This window comes from Leptopilina heterotoma, unplaced genomic scaffold, assembly GCF_015476425.1.
Source record: "Leptopilina heterotoma isolate Lh14 unplaced genomic scaffold, ASM1547642v1 Lhet_272, whole genome shotgun sequence".
NCBI lineage: Eukaryota > Metazoa > Arthropoda > Insecta > Hymenoptera > Figitidae > Leptopilina > Leptopilina heterotoma.
Window position 1 is genome coordinate 210,572 of NW_025110982.1, and position 18,694 is coordinate 229,265.

The 18,694-nt window shown below is 23.4% G+C and overlaps 3 protein-coding genes across 5 annotated transcripts in view; 1 reads left to right on the forward strand and 2 right to left on the reverse strand.

The window, feature by feature from the left end:
• Positions 1 to 8,579, reverse strand: part of LOC122503879 (ubiquitin-protein ligase E3B) — a 52,468-nt gene extending 43,889 nt beyond the window's left edge. The window contains exons 1-3 of the mRNA XM_043614632.1: positions 8,060 to 8,579; positions 4,203 to 4,364; positions 1,602 to 1,929 (exon numbers count right to left, since the gene is read on the reverse strand). Coding sequence (XP_043470567.1) covers positions 1,602 to 1,929; positions 4,203 to 4,364; positions 8,060 to 8,220 — 651 coding nt within the window. The 5' untranslated portion in view covers positions 8,221 to 8,579. The remainder of the gene's footprint in view (positions 1 to 1,601; positions 1,930 to 4,202; positions 4,365 to 8,059) is intronic.
• Positions 8,580 to 8,728: 149 nt separating this feature from the next.
• LOC122503880 (40S ribosomal protein S23) lies at positions 8,729 to 11,299 on the forward strand. The gene is made up of 3 exons (XM_043614633.1): positions 8,729 to 8,868; positions 9,481 to 9,640; positions 10,969 to 11,299. The coding sequence occupies exons 1-3, from the start codon at positions 8,865 to 8,867 to the stop codon at positions 11,234 to 11,236; spliced, it is 432 nt and encodes a 143-aa protein (XP_043470568.1). The 5' UTR covers positions 8,729 to 8,864; the 3' UTR covers positions 11,237 to 11,299.
• Positions 11,300 to 14,617: 3,318 nt separating this feature from the next.
• LOC122503892 (DNA repair protein XRCC2) lies at positions 14,618 to 18,546 on the reverse strand. Of its 3 annotated transcripts, none has more exons than XM_043614653.1 (2): positions 18,410 to 18,546; positions 14,618 to 15,753 (listed from the first exon to the last, which is right to left on the reverse strand). In XM_043614653.1, the coding sequence occupies exon 2, from the start codon at positions 15,731 to 15,733 to the stop codon at positions 14,906 to 14,908; it is 828 nt and encodes a 275-aa protein (XP_043470588.1). In that variant the 5' UTR covers positions 15,734 to 15,753; positions 18,410 to 18,546; the 3' UTR covers positions 14,618 to 14,905. The 3 variants fall into 3 exon arrangements, with proteins under 3 accessions (XP_043470588.1, XP_043470587.1, XP_043470586.1); XM_043614652.1 differs by having other exon boundaries at positions 18,281 to 18,543; XM_043614651.1 differs by having other exon boundaries at positions 14,619 to 15,753; positions 18,196 to 18,542.
• Positions 18,547 to 18,694: the final 148 nt, after the last annotated feature.

An 18,694-nucleotide genomic window follows, 5' to 3' on the forward strand; every position in this document is an offset into this window, starting at 1 on the left:
CAGATCATAAAAAAAGAGTCAATCATTATAAAGAATTAAAAGAAAAATGTTTTATGTCTTGAATTTGACTTTGGTAAAAATTTATCATTTCCGAAAATCCCAGTGAATGACCAATATTATAAAAGATTTCTGTGTTTGAATATTATTAATGTACATGTTTTCGGTGACCACAAGCGCAGTTACATGTACTTCTTTGTAGAAGGAAGTATGAAAAAAGGTTACAACACTGTTTGCAACTTAATTTGGGACACGATTAAAAAAGAATTCGCAATTGATTATTACGACGAAATATTTTTATTTTCAGACAATTGTCCAGGACAAAACAAAAATTATTTAGTTTTATCTTTTTTTTCATTACTTTCTCCAAATTATAAATCGAAGTCGAACATGTTTATCCCGTTCGTGGACTTTCATATTGTTCGTGTGATCGAAATTTTGGGATGTACGGACAAAAGAAAAAAAACTGAAGTAATTGAGACTGTTGAAGCTTATATAAACCTCATAAGGATGCGAGAAATCCTCCATTTATAACTGTACGCGAATCAGATTTCGAAGTAAAAAATTTCGAACCATTATTAGAAAATGAAGCCCAATGTTTAACACAAATTAAAATTAGTAAATTAGTTCGAATTGTTTATTTCCCGAACAGTCAAGTAAAGGTATATAATGATTATAAAACGGAAGCCAGAAATTACATTGTCAATCATTTAATAACATTTGATGATTTATTAAGTAATTCGAAGTTGACACCTACTGTAGGAATCACTGAAAGTAAAAAAAAGATGTTTTAGCGTTAACGTGTTATTTAAGTTGCAAGGGAAATAAATTTTTTATAGATCTTTTTTCAAAACTTATAAAAAAATATAATATTTTGCGGAGTAGTGTGAAAAAATTGAGAAAAATCGAATAATTTTATCCAAAACATTAACTAACGGTAACCCATTTTTTGTTCCACTGTTTTGAATAAAAATTCCTGAAGTGCCCCCCCCCCCTATTTTCGCAAAGTTGCAAAATTTAAAGTAAGTAGTTGTATTTAAAAGTACTAGTATCTAGTAATATTTTCGCGGAGTATTTTTAAAATATTTGAATTATATATATTTTTTTTATTGGTAATTAAAGATTTTTAACAATTTGAAATTTTCCAGAAAAATGATTGCTGGTAGGTCATTAATAACAATTAAATATTATTAAACAATTATTAATTTTTAAGTCTGATGATATGCAATCGTCTTCTCTGGACCCAAACGAGTTTATAATACCAAATACCGATTAATTTTATCAATATTTGTCTCAACTACGAGGATTTATGTTTTAAAATTGAATGGAAAATTAAAATTTGTTACTTTTTTGCACTTACTATTTAAACTAATTGTTCTACAAAAAAATTCAAAGGAAAAAAGATGCGCCTCTTTATTTTCTATAATGTAGCTCTTTTTAAAATTCAAAATTTCAAATTTTAATTTTATCGGCATTTGGAACGTTTAACTGACAATACAGCGTGCAGCCGAGCGTCTCGACGAGTTCTTCATCCCATCCGCTCAATATATATAGTGTAAATAAAAACTCTTCTGCTGTAAATAAGAACGATTAATTTATCAAACCTGCATAATATTATAGAATCCATTGCTGACTAGATGTCCCATAATATTCGCACAAAGTTGATTCATTCCTGTTTTGAGTTTCTCCATTCCATTGAGATGAAGAATAGCCCATGTTTTCGGTGACGTGAAACTGATTAACGTGTGCAATCTTAATACAATTGATTTATTGTCAGAAACAATTTCTGGTTTGAGATTTTCTAAACCAGTCATACAGTGGTGCAATATTGTTTTTATTTGTGAAATCCATGATATGTTATGCTCTTTGTTTAATGCAACTCCAACATAAGAGAATTTCGGTGATTCTGATAAAATTGATAGCACAAGATATCTGAAAATTCACCATTTAATGATTATTTATTTTTACATTCTTATCACACACGGTGATCAGGAACAGATTTTAAATAAAGTGAAAATGTAGAGAAAATCTGTTTACTCACATCTTTAATAGGTCATTTACAGGTTTTACAACATTTTAAAAGTTTCAAAATAAGAGACTCTAATTGAAGGATTTAATTAGCATATTTGTATGTTACACATACGCAAATAAAGACCAGTGAGATTTCTAGGTGAGTCCAAGAATTCCTAATTACAAAACAGAAGAATTTTGTTTACATTTTGACATTCAATTTATATTTACCCCCAGTTGCAGCGAAAAAAAGGCTTTTTTCGTGAATTTCTCTCTCTCCATTTTTTTCATTAAAAAATTTAAAACGTTTTGGAACAATTAGCTTAAAATGTCTATTTTTGTATACCGTTGGGCGATTTTAAAAATCCAAGATGGCGGCTGAGATATAAAGCTTACAGTCGAGAAAATACAAGAATTGCTTACATTAAAAGCTAAATAATAGATCATAATTCTTCTGAACACTTCAAAATAAGCTTGCAAAGGTGTTTTTGAGGTTGCAGAACAAGAATCAGAAGTTAGATTTCTAAAATTCAAAATGGCTGTTCCAATATGGAGGCAGAATGTTGAATTATTTCTGATTTGCTTAAAATTTGTTACTCAGGGGTTTTTAGGGTCGCTGATTATGAATTTAAGTCTGGATTTGAAAAATACAAAATGGCAAATCCAATATGGCGGAAAAATTTTAAAAGATCCTCCGATTTGCTTGAAATCTTTTACTCAGAGGTGGGGAGTGAGATGGGGTGGCCCGCTTGGCAAAAAATGTCCCATATACATTTTAGAATTTTTTTTATTAAAAAATATTGAATAATTTTGTTAGAAATTTCTGCTAAATGAAGGTTCTTTTTATTATTTTTGTCTTGCGGTGACCAAAATTGTAGTGAACTGAATAATGTGAAACAAAAAATGTCAATAGGATTAGTTAAATAAAACTATAAACTAGTCTTTAATCGAAGGATTTATAAAAATATTATTAAAGACTACATTTTTATGTATTGAATAATCCTGCCAAATTTCAGCAAGATCGGTTCAGTAGTTTTCAAGTTTCAAGTAGTAAGAAAAATTTTTTTTTTAATCTATTTCGCGTCCACATAGTAACTTTCCACATTGTTTAAGTAAAGTTTCTTCACTCAGATCAGTGTTTATAGGTATGATAGCGTTCAAAACATTTGTTGGTAGTAATTTATAATCATGCTAGATAGTCATCAACGCAACGGATTCTGTTCTTTTAATGTTCATATCTTAGATAATTTTTTCAGATCGGCTTGAAATATTAAGGACGTAATGTTAGATAGTTATGCTTCAAAAATGTGCAAAAAAAAAAATTTGTAAAATTTGAAAGTTACAAGTGGGGGTAACCCCTTAAGGATAATTAAATCTATTATGAAAAACATAAATTTAACACTCCTTAGGTTAAGTTCTAAACAGGGTAAATTTGATTATTCTTTTTCACGTGTGAAACAAATATAAAATAAATTCGATAAATCACCCATCACATTCATCAATGTTGAAGAAAGCTGTCGTTTCATTCTCATTCATACATGTCTAAAATCAATTTTATTATTTGAATATATTTTATTATTTAAAACACCTTGGCATGGCGTGAACTTTCAAGTTTTTTAAAAATTAAAAATTTTTAAATGGTGTATAACATGCACATGATCTAATAAAGATGTGAGTTAAAGTGATTCTGTTTTGTAGTTATGTATACAATAAATTTATGTAAACAGATTTTCTCTACATTTTCACTTCATTTAAAATCTGTTCCTGACCACCGTGCACATGAGAAAGTATTATTTAATATTTTTAATTTTAATTTATTTTATTTACTTGTAGAAATTTTCAATATTTAAATGGAATTTTTCAGGTGTAAATAATTGTAAATTCCAAAGAAATAAAGAAATATTTGTACACGGAAAGAAATTGTTGTTGAAAAAGTACTAAACTGAGTCGAGTAAAACTAAGAATATTGTGACCAATTCATCAGAGTTGAATTGATAATTGAAAATTATCTTTTCGGATAAGTAATAAACTGATTTGAAAATAATCCAAAATATCCTGAATTAGTGAAATAATTCAGTACTTTTTCGAAAACTATTCTTTTCCGTGTAATTTGAAGAATGTTTAATAAAAATAAAATTAAAAAAATTGCATTTACATTAAAATAAAATTTTGTTTATCTTTTTTCTGAAGGCTACCTGCATAATTTTTCCACTCTTTCTTGATCTTTCTCCGACTTATATACAATTAAAAATCTAGAAATAATTTTGTAGATGTGTAGAGCAGGTTTTAGTTTCACAGCGTCATTTGTTTCATTATCGCCAGGTTTCTCATCTTGAAAATTGTCATCAAATTGTGTTCTGAAATAATTAACATTTTTTATCAATTTACTTATTGAATTGAAAACACTGTATGAAGGAAAAGAAGTAACCAAATTTTAAGTTTTTATTTTTCAAGATCTTTATTAATATTTAACAAATTAAATAAATAAATAAATTTTTCCAAAAAAGCAGTATTCATTAATATTTTTCCATAGGAATTAAGATTTTCAAAAATTTCAAATTCAAATCTTTTGAAATTTAATAACTTAATAAGAATATTTTTATAACAATTAGAAATAACCCAGGGATAAAATTATTATTTTATATAAGAATATTGTTACTCTAACTTCTTCGAAATTTATTTTTAAATCAATTTTTATTAGAAAATTCTACGAGAATTCAATTACTTAAATAGAAAAATAAATAATTTAGATATTCAATAATTAAATGTTTCTAAAAATTTAATTTTTAAGAAAAATTTTATTAACAACTTTTGAAAATATTTAATTTCTTTTAAAGAATTTAATTTAAATTTTACTGAAACTTATTATTATATTAAAGAATTTTATAACAATTTTTGAAAATAATTGAAAACTTTTTGAAGAATTTTATTAAAATTTTTAAATATAATTGAATTCTTGAGAAGAATTTAAATAATAATTTTATAAAAATAATAAGAATTTTATTAAATTTTGTTTAAATAATTAAAATTTTGCCAAGAATTTCATTAAAATTTTTGACAATAATTTAATTCTTGAGAAGAATTTCTCTATTTATAAAGATTAATTCTTGACGAGAATTTTTAAAAAATTTGGAAAAAAATTTAATTTCTGCAAAGTATTTTATTACTTTTTAAAAGAATTGAATTTTTCTGAGGAATTTTGATATTTATCAAAGTAATTTAATTTTAGAAAAGAATATTATTAAAATTCCTCAAAATAATTGATTTTATGGGGAAATTTTTGTTGTTTATAAAGATAATTGAATTCTTTTGCAGAAATACTTAAAAAAAATTTTAAATAATTGATTTTTTTTGCGACGAATTAAAAGTTATTTATGAAAATAATTGAATTATTGCAACGATTTTTATTATTTTATTAAATAATTGAACGTTTTTTAAAATTGAATTCTTTCTTTAAGTTTTAATAAAATTTTTAAGAACAATTGCATTTTCCAAAGAATTTATTTAAAATTGTATTAAAAATATTTGAAATTCTGAGATGAAAATAATTGAATTCCTAAATGTAATTTTATTATTTATGAAAATAATTGAATGTTTTCGCAGAATTGTATCAAACATTTTTTCAATAATTAAATTTTTTTGATAAATTTTATGAAAATAGTAAACATTGAAAATCATTGAATTGCGAAAATTTTTTTTTGTTGAAAATAATTGAAATTTTGCAAAGAATTTTTTTTAAACTTTTGAAAGTAATTGAATTTTTGGCGAAAAATGTTGATATTTCAGGGTCTGGAAACCTGGAAATGTCAGGGAATTTTATAAACCTTGAAAACACCTGGAAAAGTCAGGGAATTTTGATCGAAATCCTGGAAAGTTGTTGTTTTCTAAAGTTATTGTGTTTATTCTTGAAATCTAATTTTACTTAAATATTTCAAAATTAATTCAATTTTAAAAGAATTTCGTTTACAATTTTCATAAGTATTAAAAGATTTTGATTCAAAATTTTGTATAATTTCAATTTTAAATGAATTTAATTAGAAATATAAAAAAAAACTTAGATTTAAAAAAAAATTTTTAAACTAAAATTCTTCTAAAATTAGTTAAATTTTTTAATATAAATATTTAACTAGTTTTATTGAAAATAATGGATTTATAGAAAAATTTTAATTAAAAACACTAAAACAAATTGAATTTTGAAGCAATTACAAATGATTGCAAAAATTCAATTCTCAAAAGTAGTAAAATTTTTCTCAGAAGTTAAATTATTTTCAAAAATTGCAATAAAATTCTTGGCAAAATTTTAATTATTTTCAAAAACTTTCCTCAATTCAATGATTTTTAATATCTACTACTTTAACAAAAATTCCTAAAAGAATTCAAGAGTTAAAAAAAATTTTAATAAAATTGTATTACGCAAACATTTCATTATTTTCATAAATAATAAAAATTTCTCAGAAATTCAATTATTTACAAATTATTTTCATATATTATTCAATTATTTTTAGAAAAAATAACATTTTTTGCAAGGATTCAATTATTTTCATAAATAATAAAACTCATCGCATAATTTCAATTATTTTTAATACAATTTTAATGGAATTATTAGAATTTAAGTATTATTTTCAATAAATTTTTAATTAAATTTCTTTAAAGAATAAAATTATTTTCAAAAACTTTAATGCAATTTTTTGCGTAAAAATTCAATTTTTTCAAAATAAATTTAATAAAACTCTTCGCAGAAATCCAATTATGTTTAAAAGTTTACAAAAATTCTCGTCAAAATTTCAACTATCTTTATAAATAATAAAATCTTTCTCCGAAATTCAATTATTTTCAAAACTTTTAATAAAATTCTTGACAGAATTTCAGTTATTTTTAATACAATTTTCATCAAATTTCTCAAAAAATGCAATTATTCATAAAAATTTTATTAAAATTTGTTGATAAAATTCTTTATGAAAATTCAATTTTAAGAAACATTCAATTGTTAGTAAAATATTTATTTTTATAGTTAAACAATTGAATTCTAGTGGAATTTTCTAATAAATATTGATTTGAAAATGAATTTCAAATTAAAATCTTTGAAAATTGTAACTTTTCATACTTTTAATTAAGAATTCTATAGAATTAATTTTTCTCAATAAGTTTAATGGAATTCGTTTTAATTCTTTGAAGTTTTTAATTTCTAATATATTTAATTGAAGAATGTCAGAATAATCGTAATTTCGTAAAATTAAATTGTAAACAAAAGAATTTGAAAATTCACAAAGAACTTTTTCAAAAATTATTTTTAAAAAATTGACTTAAAGAAGAATTTTAGTTGAAAATTCTAGAAATGAATAATCGTAATGATGAAAATAATTTTTGAAGAAGTTACAGTAACAAAGTAGAAAGTTTTAAGTATCATATGTTATTGAATTTCAAATTTTTAAATATTTAAATTTAAAAAAAAAATAATGATTAAATATTTATTTTAAAATGAAGTTATTGATGTTTTCGAATAATTTTCGTTTTAAAAACCTGGAAAAATCCCGTTTTTTAACCTGGAAAAGTCAGGGAATTTGAAAAGAGCAAAATCGTGGCAACCCTGATTATTTATAAAGATAATTGAATTCTTGATGAGATATTTGTTAAAATTTTTTAAAATAATTGAATTCTTGTGATAAATATTGTTATTTATTTATGAAAATAATAATAATTTTTGAAATAATTAAATAAATATTAAAAAAATTCATTCTTGTTAGAAATAGAAAAAAATGTTGAAGGTTTTGTATTAGAATTCGTGGTAGTTTCATAGTTTATGAGGCAAACAAAAAAGTCACCAAAATTCAGAATTTTCTTATGAATTCTAAAAATGTAATTTTTTCCAGTACTTTTAATAAAAATCCCTGACTTTTTCCTGATTTCCCTGACCAATTCTACTTTCCCTGATTTTCCCCTGAATTCCCTGACCTGTGGCAACAACCCTGAATCAGTTTTTTTTTACTGTTGAGTGATACATGAAAACTATAATATTAATAGAATGTTAAAAAACATGTTCGAAAAAACTCACCTAATTGTATTGGCAAATTTAATTCGAGTCAGCCATCCTTTAACAAGTGCTTGAATGCAAGTTGCTGCTTCCCTTCGAATTTTTTCATTGGCACGTTCCTCTCTCGCGGCTTTTGTTTGCTGAAGGAAACTACCTTTCGACGATTCTTCTGCTTTAAACATTCTTAATTAAAAAGACCTTAGATGAATGAAATAATTATCAAATCATAGTACAACTAATAAACATTGTCAGCTCTTCATTTGTTTATATATCATCATTTATTGCTCACAAATAATGTTCCTGTCAATACACACTTTTATTTTCATTTTACTTTTTTGTATACAGTATAAAAAGTAAACAGTTATTAAAACCCCGAGTCAATCTCAAATCACGTTTCGTTATCAATTTTTTATTCTTGTTCAAGAGAAATTCAATGACAGTTTTATAAACGTTCTGATTTTTACTGTTTTTTTACAGTGCAGACTACCATTGTTATTGTATGTTAAATTGGAGAAACTTCTCACTTCTCAGAATTGTAAAATTCCCTAAGCTGACCTGTGGCTATACCAAATCTAGGGAATTTAGGACAAAATCATTGCGATTATTTTTATTAATTTCTTACGATTAATCACTAGAATTGATTTTATTAAAATTATCTCCCTTATCAATTATCGAATATATTTAAATTTTCTTAACAAAAGGTATAAAAACTTCTATATTTTTCGTATTTTTTGAATTTGTCCAATACTTCCGGTTGAATAAAATTCTCTCTCTCGAAGCATTCGATATTTATCGAAAGTTCTTTTCGTGTACTTCCGCCGTCAAGATGGGTACGTGTTTATCCTTATTCTGTATTTTTTACATTTTTCAAGTGCTTTGTTGTTAAAATTTATATGTTTTTTTTCAAAAAATGTTTTAGAAGTAATGCGAAATGATTTATTGAAATCATAGTTCGGGTTATTCATTTTTTTTCGAGAAATATTGAATGTTGAAAATGTGTGATAACCGCGTGCACGCTTTGACACTTTCAAAATATTAAAGATAATTATAAACTTAATAATGTTTAGTTGATTTAAAATTAGATCGCATTTTTCCTTTTTCATAATATTTAATTAGAAATTTATTCTTTTAATTTTTATTATCATTTGACACATTTGTACATGGAACAAAAAAAGTGAGGTTAGATTTTTCGATGTATCGGTCAATGATTTGGTTTGCCAAATAAATATTCCACTTGAAGTAAAATGTATTTGTGCTTTCTATTTTATGTTTGTAACATAAAAATGTTAATTTCGAACAAATGTAAAACTGAATTTCGTTCCATTTACAATAAAAAATATTTTAATTATAAAATGTGTTTTTAGGTTATAATTCTTTTAATAATTTCTAAAGGTGTTTTTTCTTTCTAAAATTATAATTTATCGTATTACTTTATTTGGCAGGTAAACCTCGTGGTCTTCGAACTGCTCGTAAACACGTGAATCACAGACGCGACCAACGTTGGTGCGATAAAGATTACAAAAAAGCCCATCTTGGAACAAGATGGAAGGCCAATCCCTTCGGTGGTGCTTCTCATGCAAAAGGAATTGTTCTTGAAAAAGTGTGAGTATTCAACAAGTTATTGATAACTTTTAAAATCAAAGATTTATTTTCCTTTTTCATTAACTTTTGTATATTTTAATTTTACATTTCATAATTTAAAACAATTCTCATAATTTTCTTTATATTTCTCTTAAAAGCTTTGTCAAAGTTGCAATAAATAAAATTTGTTTTTAACTTTCCAACTAAAATTCCACTTATAAATTAACTTCTATTTCTAACACTTAATTCGGAAATATTATTTCCAATTAGTTTTAATTTGTTTAATTACTTTAAAGAAAATGTAAATAAAGAGTAACTACTAAATATCATAAATAGTAAAACAAAAATTAATAGAAACCTTTTTGTTTTATTTCTGAAATGTAACATTTAAAAAAAAATTAAAACTACAATGGGTCAAAATTTGTTAAATTTTTACAAAAAATAAAAAGTATTTTTTTAAAATCGAAATGTTAAAACATTTCTATTTCTCCTTAGGAATGTGTCCACGGAAGAACAGAAAAAAAATTTTTTAATAAAAATTATTGCAAAATATAATTTTTTTTGCAACTTTTTAAACAAAATTTTATTTCTTCTAAATGAATGAACCGATTTAAATGAACCAAGCGGGAATATAAAGGGGATAATACATACTTTCGTTTAGAATTAGAAAAATTTTAAAAGTTTAGTTTTTTAAAAATTATTTAATAAATTGTTTATAAACAATTTTTTTTTTTAATGTTCTGCGCCTTTTGAAAATTTGAAAAAAATCTCAACATACAATCAATATTATAAGGAATCAAAATCTATTTTGATTTCTTATAATTTTAATTGTATGTTGGGATTTTTTTCAAATTTTCAAAAGGCGCAGAACATTAAAAAAAAAATTGTTTATAAACAATTTATTAAATAATTTTTAAAAAACTAAACTTTTTAAATTTTTCTAATTCTAAACGAAAGTATGTATTATCCCCTTTATATTCCCGCTTGGTTCATTTAAATCGGTTCATTCATTTAGGAGAAATAAAATTTTGTTTAAAAAGTTGCAAAAAAAATTCATTTTACAATAACTTTTTAAAAAAAAAAAATTTTTTTGTATGTTCTTCGGTGCCCACATTCCTAAGGCCAAATAGAAATGTTTTTTCATAACGCGGTGCAAAAAAGGGCACTTTTTTGCACCGCGTTATGAAAAATATCGTTCGTAACTAGTGCTAGCAGTTGTTACGAAATATACTATTTCAACATTTCGATTTAAAAAAGATACTTTTTATTTTTCGTGAAAAATTCACGAAATCTGAACCAATACTAAAGTATTGTTTAAAAATGGTTAAAAAATTGATAAAATTTTACAGTGGTGTAGAAGCAAAACAGCCAAACTCTGCCATCCGAAAATGCGTGAGAGTTCAATTGATTAAGAACGGAAAGAAAATCACTGCGTTCGTACCTCGGGATGGTTGTCTCAACAATATCGAGGAGAACGACGAAGTTTTGGTCGCTGGATTCGGTAGAAAAGGTCACGCCGTGGGAGATATTCCCGGAGTCAGATTTAAGGTCGTTAAGGTAGCAAACGTTTCCTTGTTGGCTCTTTATAAAGAGAAAAAGGAACGTCCCCGTTCGTAAATACTTTTTACGAAAAATGTATTTTTATTTTCTTCATTAATAAAACTTAAAACATTAAAAGAATACAGAGTTTTTTTGAGACACAAATAATATACCCTAGAAGTTATAAACATTAATTTTTTTAAATCAAGTAAAACCACTATAATACTGTAGATATTAATTTACAATTTCCAGGCTTCGCACTCACCTATTAAAACCTACTATTTACTACTTTTTTTTAAGTTATGGTACTATTTGGGTACTTTTTTTAAATTTCAGCCACTAAAAGCTACTATTTCTGTTTTTTCTGAGAATTTCCACTACTTTAAATTCGCTAATACTAGAAATCAAAAAATTATAATCAAATTCTTTAAAACGATTCAATTATTTTCAAAAAATATCCCAAATTCAATTATTTCCAATGTCTAGTATTTTCATAAAATTTCGCAAAAGAATTCAGTTATTTAAAATAAAAATTGGTAAAATTCATCCAAAGTTCAATTATATTCATAAATAATAAAATTTTCACTGGAATTCAATTAATTTAGAATAAAATTTTTACAAAAGTTTCGAAAAAATCAATTATTTAACAAAATTTTTATACATTTCTTCACAATAATTCAAATACTTTCACTAACACTAACATTTTTCATGGAAATTCTATTTTTAAAAAAAATTTATAAAATTGTAAGCAAGAATTCAATCATTTCATAAATAATAAAACTCATCTAAGATTTTCAATTATTTTTATTACTATGTATTTTAAATTAATTAATCAAAAAATTCAATTATTTTTAGAAATAAAGTTTTCTTCACGAATTCAATTATTTAAAATAAAATGTTTATAGTATTTATTACATTTCAAAAAAATTAATTATTTTAAACAATGTTTATAAAATTCTTATGAAGAATTCTATTATTTGCAAAAATAATAAAATTTTTCACAGAAATTCAATTCTTTTTAAACATTTTAATAAAATTTTTCGTAATAATTCAATTATTTTCATAAATAATAAAATAATTCTTCTCAGAAATTCAATTATTTTTGAAAATTTTAATGAAAATCTTTGCAACTATTCAATTATTTTCACAAATAATAAAATTCATCGCAGGATTTCAATTATATCTAATACAATTTTACAGGAATTGCTAAAAAACTGTAATTATTCTTTAAAATTTTAATTTCAATTCCTCGAAGAAATCAATGATTTATAAAAATATTACAATTTTTCACAGGAATTCAATTAATTTCAAATATTTTAATAAATTTTTTCGAAAGCATTCAATTATTTTAAATACAATTTTAGTTAAATTTTTTTGAAATAATTCAATTATTCTTTTAAATTTTAATAAAATTATTCCCGAAAATTCAATTATTTTGAGGCATTTTAATAAATTTTTTTGCAAAATTCAATTATTTTGATAAATAACAATATTCATCACAAGAATTTAATTATGTTTAAAAGTAATAAATATCTTTTTGGAAATTCAATTAATATTTTAAAAAATTTTAATAAAATCGTTCGTAAGAATTCAATTATTTTTATAAATAATAAAATGCTTTTTAGGAACTCAATTATTTACAAAAAAATTTAATAAAATACCACACAGACATTCAATTATTGTCAAAAAAAAAAAATTAGAATTCTTTGTATAATGTAATTAGTTTTAAAAACTTTACGCAATTCAATAATTTTCAATATCTACTATTTTCAGAAAATTTACAAACAGAATTCAAGTATTTAAAACATTTTTTTAAAAATCTTCGTAAGAATTCAATTCTTTTCATGAATAGGTAATAAAAATTTATCGGGAATTCAATTATTTAAATTAGAAATTGCATGGAATTAGTCGAAAGAAATAAATTATTTAAAAATTTTAATAAAATCCTTCACACGATATAAATTATTTTTATAAAATTCTTCACAAGATATAAATTATTTTTATAAAATTCCTCGCAAGAATTAAATTATTTTTATAAATATTTAAATTCTTTCATAAATAATAAAATTAATTATCGAGTGCGAAGTCTGAATTTCAACTTTTTATCTAGCACATGTTTTTAAAGCGCATAATGGGCTCAAAATTTCCAAAATTGTACTATTTTTTTTAACTAAATCGGGAAAAAAGAATTTTATTCGTATCTTTATTAAATTTTAAAATACTTTTTTTTAATCAAATTCTTTAAAACGATTTAATTATTTTTAAAAAATATTCGAAATTCAATTAAATATTTAGTAAATTCTTCCACAGTTATTTAATAAATTAATTTTTTCGATTTTTGGAAGACGTATATAAAAGGTAAAAGAAAAACACTCTTTTACTTTTTTATAAAATAGACGACGTTTCGGTGGTCAGGTTCGCCATCAGGTCACTTTAACTAGTGACCTGATGATGGTGGCGAACCTGACCACCGAAACGTCGTCTATTTTATAAAAAAGTAAAAGAGTGTTTTTCTTTTACCTTTTATATACGTCTTCCAAAAATCGAAAAAATTAATTTACGAAATTCAATTATTTTCATAAATAATGAAAATCATCGAAGGATTTCAATTATTTTTAATAGGTACTATTTTAAATTTATTAGTCAATCGAAAAATTCAATTATTTTCATAATATTTATTATATTTTGAAAAAATGAATTATTTAAAACAATGTTTATAAAATTTTTATGAAAAATTAAATTATTTTCAAAAATAACAAAATTCCAAGAATTTAATTATTTATATGAATAATTCGAGGGGCAAACAACTAAGGATTTTGGTGTACACCTAATACAATAATTCAGGATAATTCAGGTAATTCAAGATAAGTCAAGGTAATTGATGATAATTCAGGATAATTCAACACAAGTGTACACCATAATTCATTAGTTGTTTGCCCCTCGGAATAATTCAATTATGTCGATCGATAATATATAAATGACAAAATTATTCCCGAAAATTCAATTATTTTAAGGCATTTTAATAAAATTCTTTGCAAAATTCAATTATTTTCATAAAAAATATCAAAAAAATCAATTATTTAAAAATTTTTATAAAATACCTCGCAAGAATTAAACTATTTTTATAAATATTTAAATTCTTTCACGAATAATAAAATTCAATTTATCAGCAGGATACGGAAGAAGTAAATATATTTGATAAAAATTAGGAAAAAGTCAGAAAAATAAAATATTGAATACAATTTTTGAGTTTTGTGAAGTGTCTAAAACGAGTTTTTGGTCATCAAATTTAATTCTCCTTCTTTAGAAAACGAATTTCCTATATTTGAAGGCAAAAGAGATAAAAATTCTTTATATAATAAATATATTTATTAAAATTATTTTTAAAAAGTTGTTCTACAAAGTTATAAATATTAATTAATAATTAATTGCAAAATTTTATACATTAAATTGTTGAAAACTAAACGTATTTGTGAACTTAAAAACTGAGAAAAGTACTTTCAAATTTTAAATTAACAGCAGGTTAACAATTTTGAAAACAAAAAATATTCCATTTTCTTTTATTTGAACAATTAATTTATGTAACCTTAATTGGTAAACATTTTTTAGAAAAGTAGAAACATTCAAAATTATGACATTTAGATGAACATGAACATTTAAAATTGAAATTTCTTAAGCATAAAGTTCGAATCGTATTAAAATTGAAGAATGAAAAATAAATTGCATTAAAATTCCCCACAACTGTTTTTATGATTGAGCAACATCTAACCATTTGATGCCAACATCTGTTATTTTATAATTAATGGTTTTAGAGCCTTTAGCTGATTGAACTTTACATATTCCATGAGTCGAGTTGACATCATAAGTAAGACCAATCCTGTGATTTATTTCTCCAAATGTTCTCTCGCAATTTGTTGCATTTTCTAAGAGAGGACGAATTTTTAAAGATTCATAATCAGCTGGTTTTGTAAAAATGATTTTCACCTTAAACTGAGCGGTAGATTGTTGAATTTTTTTTAATACAAACGATACGTACGAACTCAATGAATACTGTTCAATTCTATTTACTTGACGATCTTGCCAATAAAATGCACATATACTGTCCACAGCAACAATGCCTATTTTATTATTGGCACCTAACATTGTTGGCAACGAAAATATATTGCAATTGAATTGATAATATTCAAGGCAGTTGATAATCAGAAGATTTTTTAATGACAACTTGACAATCTCATTCAATTTTGTATCACTTAACGATTCGGATTTCTTAATTAATGACATTTTCACCAAATTTGTCATTATTCTAGCGAGTTTTCTAATTGGGAATCGATTATCTGCATTAATAAGTAGGACATTTATGCCGGAACCATTGTATTCCGGCGGCAAAATGCAAGATGCAATTAATTGTGCTAGAAGATGAGTTTTGCCGCTTCCTGGATCTCCATTTATTTCGACGGTGTGTTTATTTCCCAAACCGTCTGGAAACAGTGCATCGTCCAATACTTTAAGAGGATTCGCTGAGTTTTCGGCGAGCCATGCTAAAAATTGTATTCCCGACTCGATGATTGTTGTCATTTCTATGTTTTTCGTTTAGTCTACAAAACAAGAAAAATTAAATTGCAGAAAATCCTATTGAGGCGTTCCTTGCACAGGGCAAACTTTGAATCTCAGATTTTCTTCATAATTTGCCATTTTGTTGTCTTAGGGGATACACATAAGTTGTGGAAAAAGTTTTGCAAAATTTCGATTATTTCGCAAGATATTGTTATTTAAACTTATAAGTCACTTTTTTCAACATTTTTTATTTCCAAAATCTATAACAGTTACAAAAAAATGTAATTAAAATGAAAGTTTGAAATGTCCTTAAAAAAACTTGAAAATTACAAAGAAGTGTTTTTTGATATTCCCAGGGCTCGAACTAGGTCCGTAAATCCCATAAAGGTCCGTAAATTTGCTTGAAGTCCGTAAAAATCAGTTTTCTTTAAAAAAAAAAAGGACGAAAGTTCGTAAATTGTACAATATAATTTAAAGAATTTTAGAGAAATCACAAATGATTGCAGAAATTCAATTATTTTCAAAAATAATCAAATTCTTCACAGAAATTGAATTATGTTCAACATTTTTTAAAAATTCTCGTCAAAAGTTCAATTATCTTTAGAAATAATAAAATTCTTCTCCGAAATTCAATTATTTTCAAAAATTTTAATAAAATTCTTGGCAAAATTTCAATTATTTAAAAAAAAATTTTCTCAATTCAATGATTTTTAATATCTACTATTTAAATAAAATTTACCAAAAAAATTCAATTATTTTAAAAAATATTAATAAAATTCTACTCAAACATTTAATTATTTTTCATAAAATAATAAAAATTTCACAGGAATTCAATCATTTACAAATTTTTTATAAATTTCTTCTAAATAGTTCAATTATTTTCATAAATAATAAAATTTTACAAGGATTGAATTATTTACGTTAATAAAATTCTTTTTAGGAATTCAATTATTATCATAAATAATAAAACTCAATGCTGAATTTCAATTATTTTTAATACAGTTTTAATGGAATTCCTCAAAAATTATAATTATTCTTAAAACTTTTATTAAAATTCGTCAAAAGAATTCAATATTATTAAAAAATTTGTGGATAAAATTCTTTATGAGAATTTAATTATTCAATAAATTATTTTTTTTATTTAAATAATTGAATTCTAGTAGAATTTTCGAATAAAAATTGATTTAAAAATGAATTTCACTTAACATTGTAAATTATAATTGAATATTAAAAGCATTATAGCGTGAGTTTTTAGAAATAATTGAATTTTGAAAAGGTTTCATATTAATATCTTTGAAAGTTTTAATTTTTCATACTTTTAATTAACAATTCTGTAGAAGAATTAATTTTTTTGAAAACATTTATTTCAATTTTACTTAAAATTATTAAAAATAATTGTTGATTTATAGGAGAATTTTAGTTAAAAACACAAAAAAAAATTTTTATTTTGGAGAAATTACTTGCAGAAATTCAATTATTTTCAAGAGTAATAAAATTCTTTGCAGAAATTTAATTATGTTCAAAAATAATAAAATTCTTTTTATGAATTCAATTATTTCCATAAATAATAAAATTTATCTCAGTATTTCAATTATTTTTAATACGATTTTAATGGAATTTCTCGAAAAATGTAATTATTTTTAAAAATTGTATTAAAATTCGTCAAAAGAATTCAATTATTTAAAAATTTGTTGATGAAATTCTTTATGAGAATTCAACTTTAAGAAACATTCAATTATTCAACAAATTGTTTATTTTTGTATCTAAATAATTGAATTCTAGTAGAATTTCCTAATAAAAATTGATTTAAAGATAAATTTCAGTTAAAATTGTAGATAATAATTGAATATTAAAAGCAAGGTAATACCAAAAGCAATAATATAGCGTGAATTTTTAGAAATAATTGAATTTTGAAATTAAATTTTTTTTGAAAAGTTTAATTGAATTTTTTATTTTCTAATATTATATATTTACTTGAAGAATTTATGAATAATTAAATATCGTAAAATTGAATATTGTAAACAAATGGATTTGAAAATTGCCAGAAGACTTTTTTAAAAATTAATTGATTTAAGGACATTCCAAGCTTTCATTTTAATATTTTTTGAAGAAAAAATTTTACGGACTTCGGATAAAAAAAAATATTTAAAATTTATTGTTTAAATAAATTAATGAAAAAAAATTAATTTTTTATTTTCCAATAAAATATTATTAAAATTCAATAGTTTCCCTACAATTTTCATATTAAACTTTTCTTTGTAACTATTATAGATTTTGAAATCAAAAATTGTTGAAAAAAGTGACTTAAAAGTTTAAATAACAATATCTTGCAAAATATTAGTTACAAAACTTTTTTCACAACTTATGTATGTCCCATAAGACAACAAGATAGCAAATTATGAAGAAAATCTGAGATTCAAAGTTGGCCCTGTGCATGCGGATCGCCCCTATTCCAGAAAAATTAAAATTCATGTAGATCTTACTAGTTTGAAATGAGACGTTTGTTAATTGGAGGGTCAATAAAGCACGCAAAATGTTAAAATTTTAAGAAAAATAAAATATTATTACTTCAAGTTTTATTTCAAGTCACGTCAATCAAAATTATTCAGGTTTCAAACTGTATAACATGAATTTTATGTTGTTGATGACATGAAATAATATATATGAAAATAATGTTTTAATAAACAAACGATTTACATGTTTGCTTAAGATTCATAATCAGATTCTAAGGATTTGTAGAAATAAATAAATAAATATGTTAGTGAGGTTAGAAATGTTTGTTTACTGGTTCTACTGGTTTGACAGCATAAAGGCCTAAGCACAACTGCTTCGCGAACGCAAATCATGAGTTAGAAAAGGACAGAGATGTACATTTGTGTCCTTTTCTATCACATCAGCAGAAAGCGTGGAAAGCAGAATTTTATGAGTGCAAGAGAGATAATTGATAATAACACTATCCTTTTCACTCTCATTAAATTTTGC

Coding starts and splice junctions, on each gene's coding strand:
- LOC122503892 (XM_043614653.1), bottom strand. CDS start 15,733: ATGACAACAATCATCGAGTCGGGAATACAATTTTTAGCATGGCTCGCC.
- LOC122503880 (XM_043614633.1), top strand. Junction 9,641..10,968: donor GGAATTGTTCTTGAAAAAGT/GTGAGTATTCAA, acceptor AAAATTTTACAG/TGGTGTAGAAGCAAAACAGC.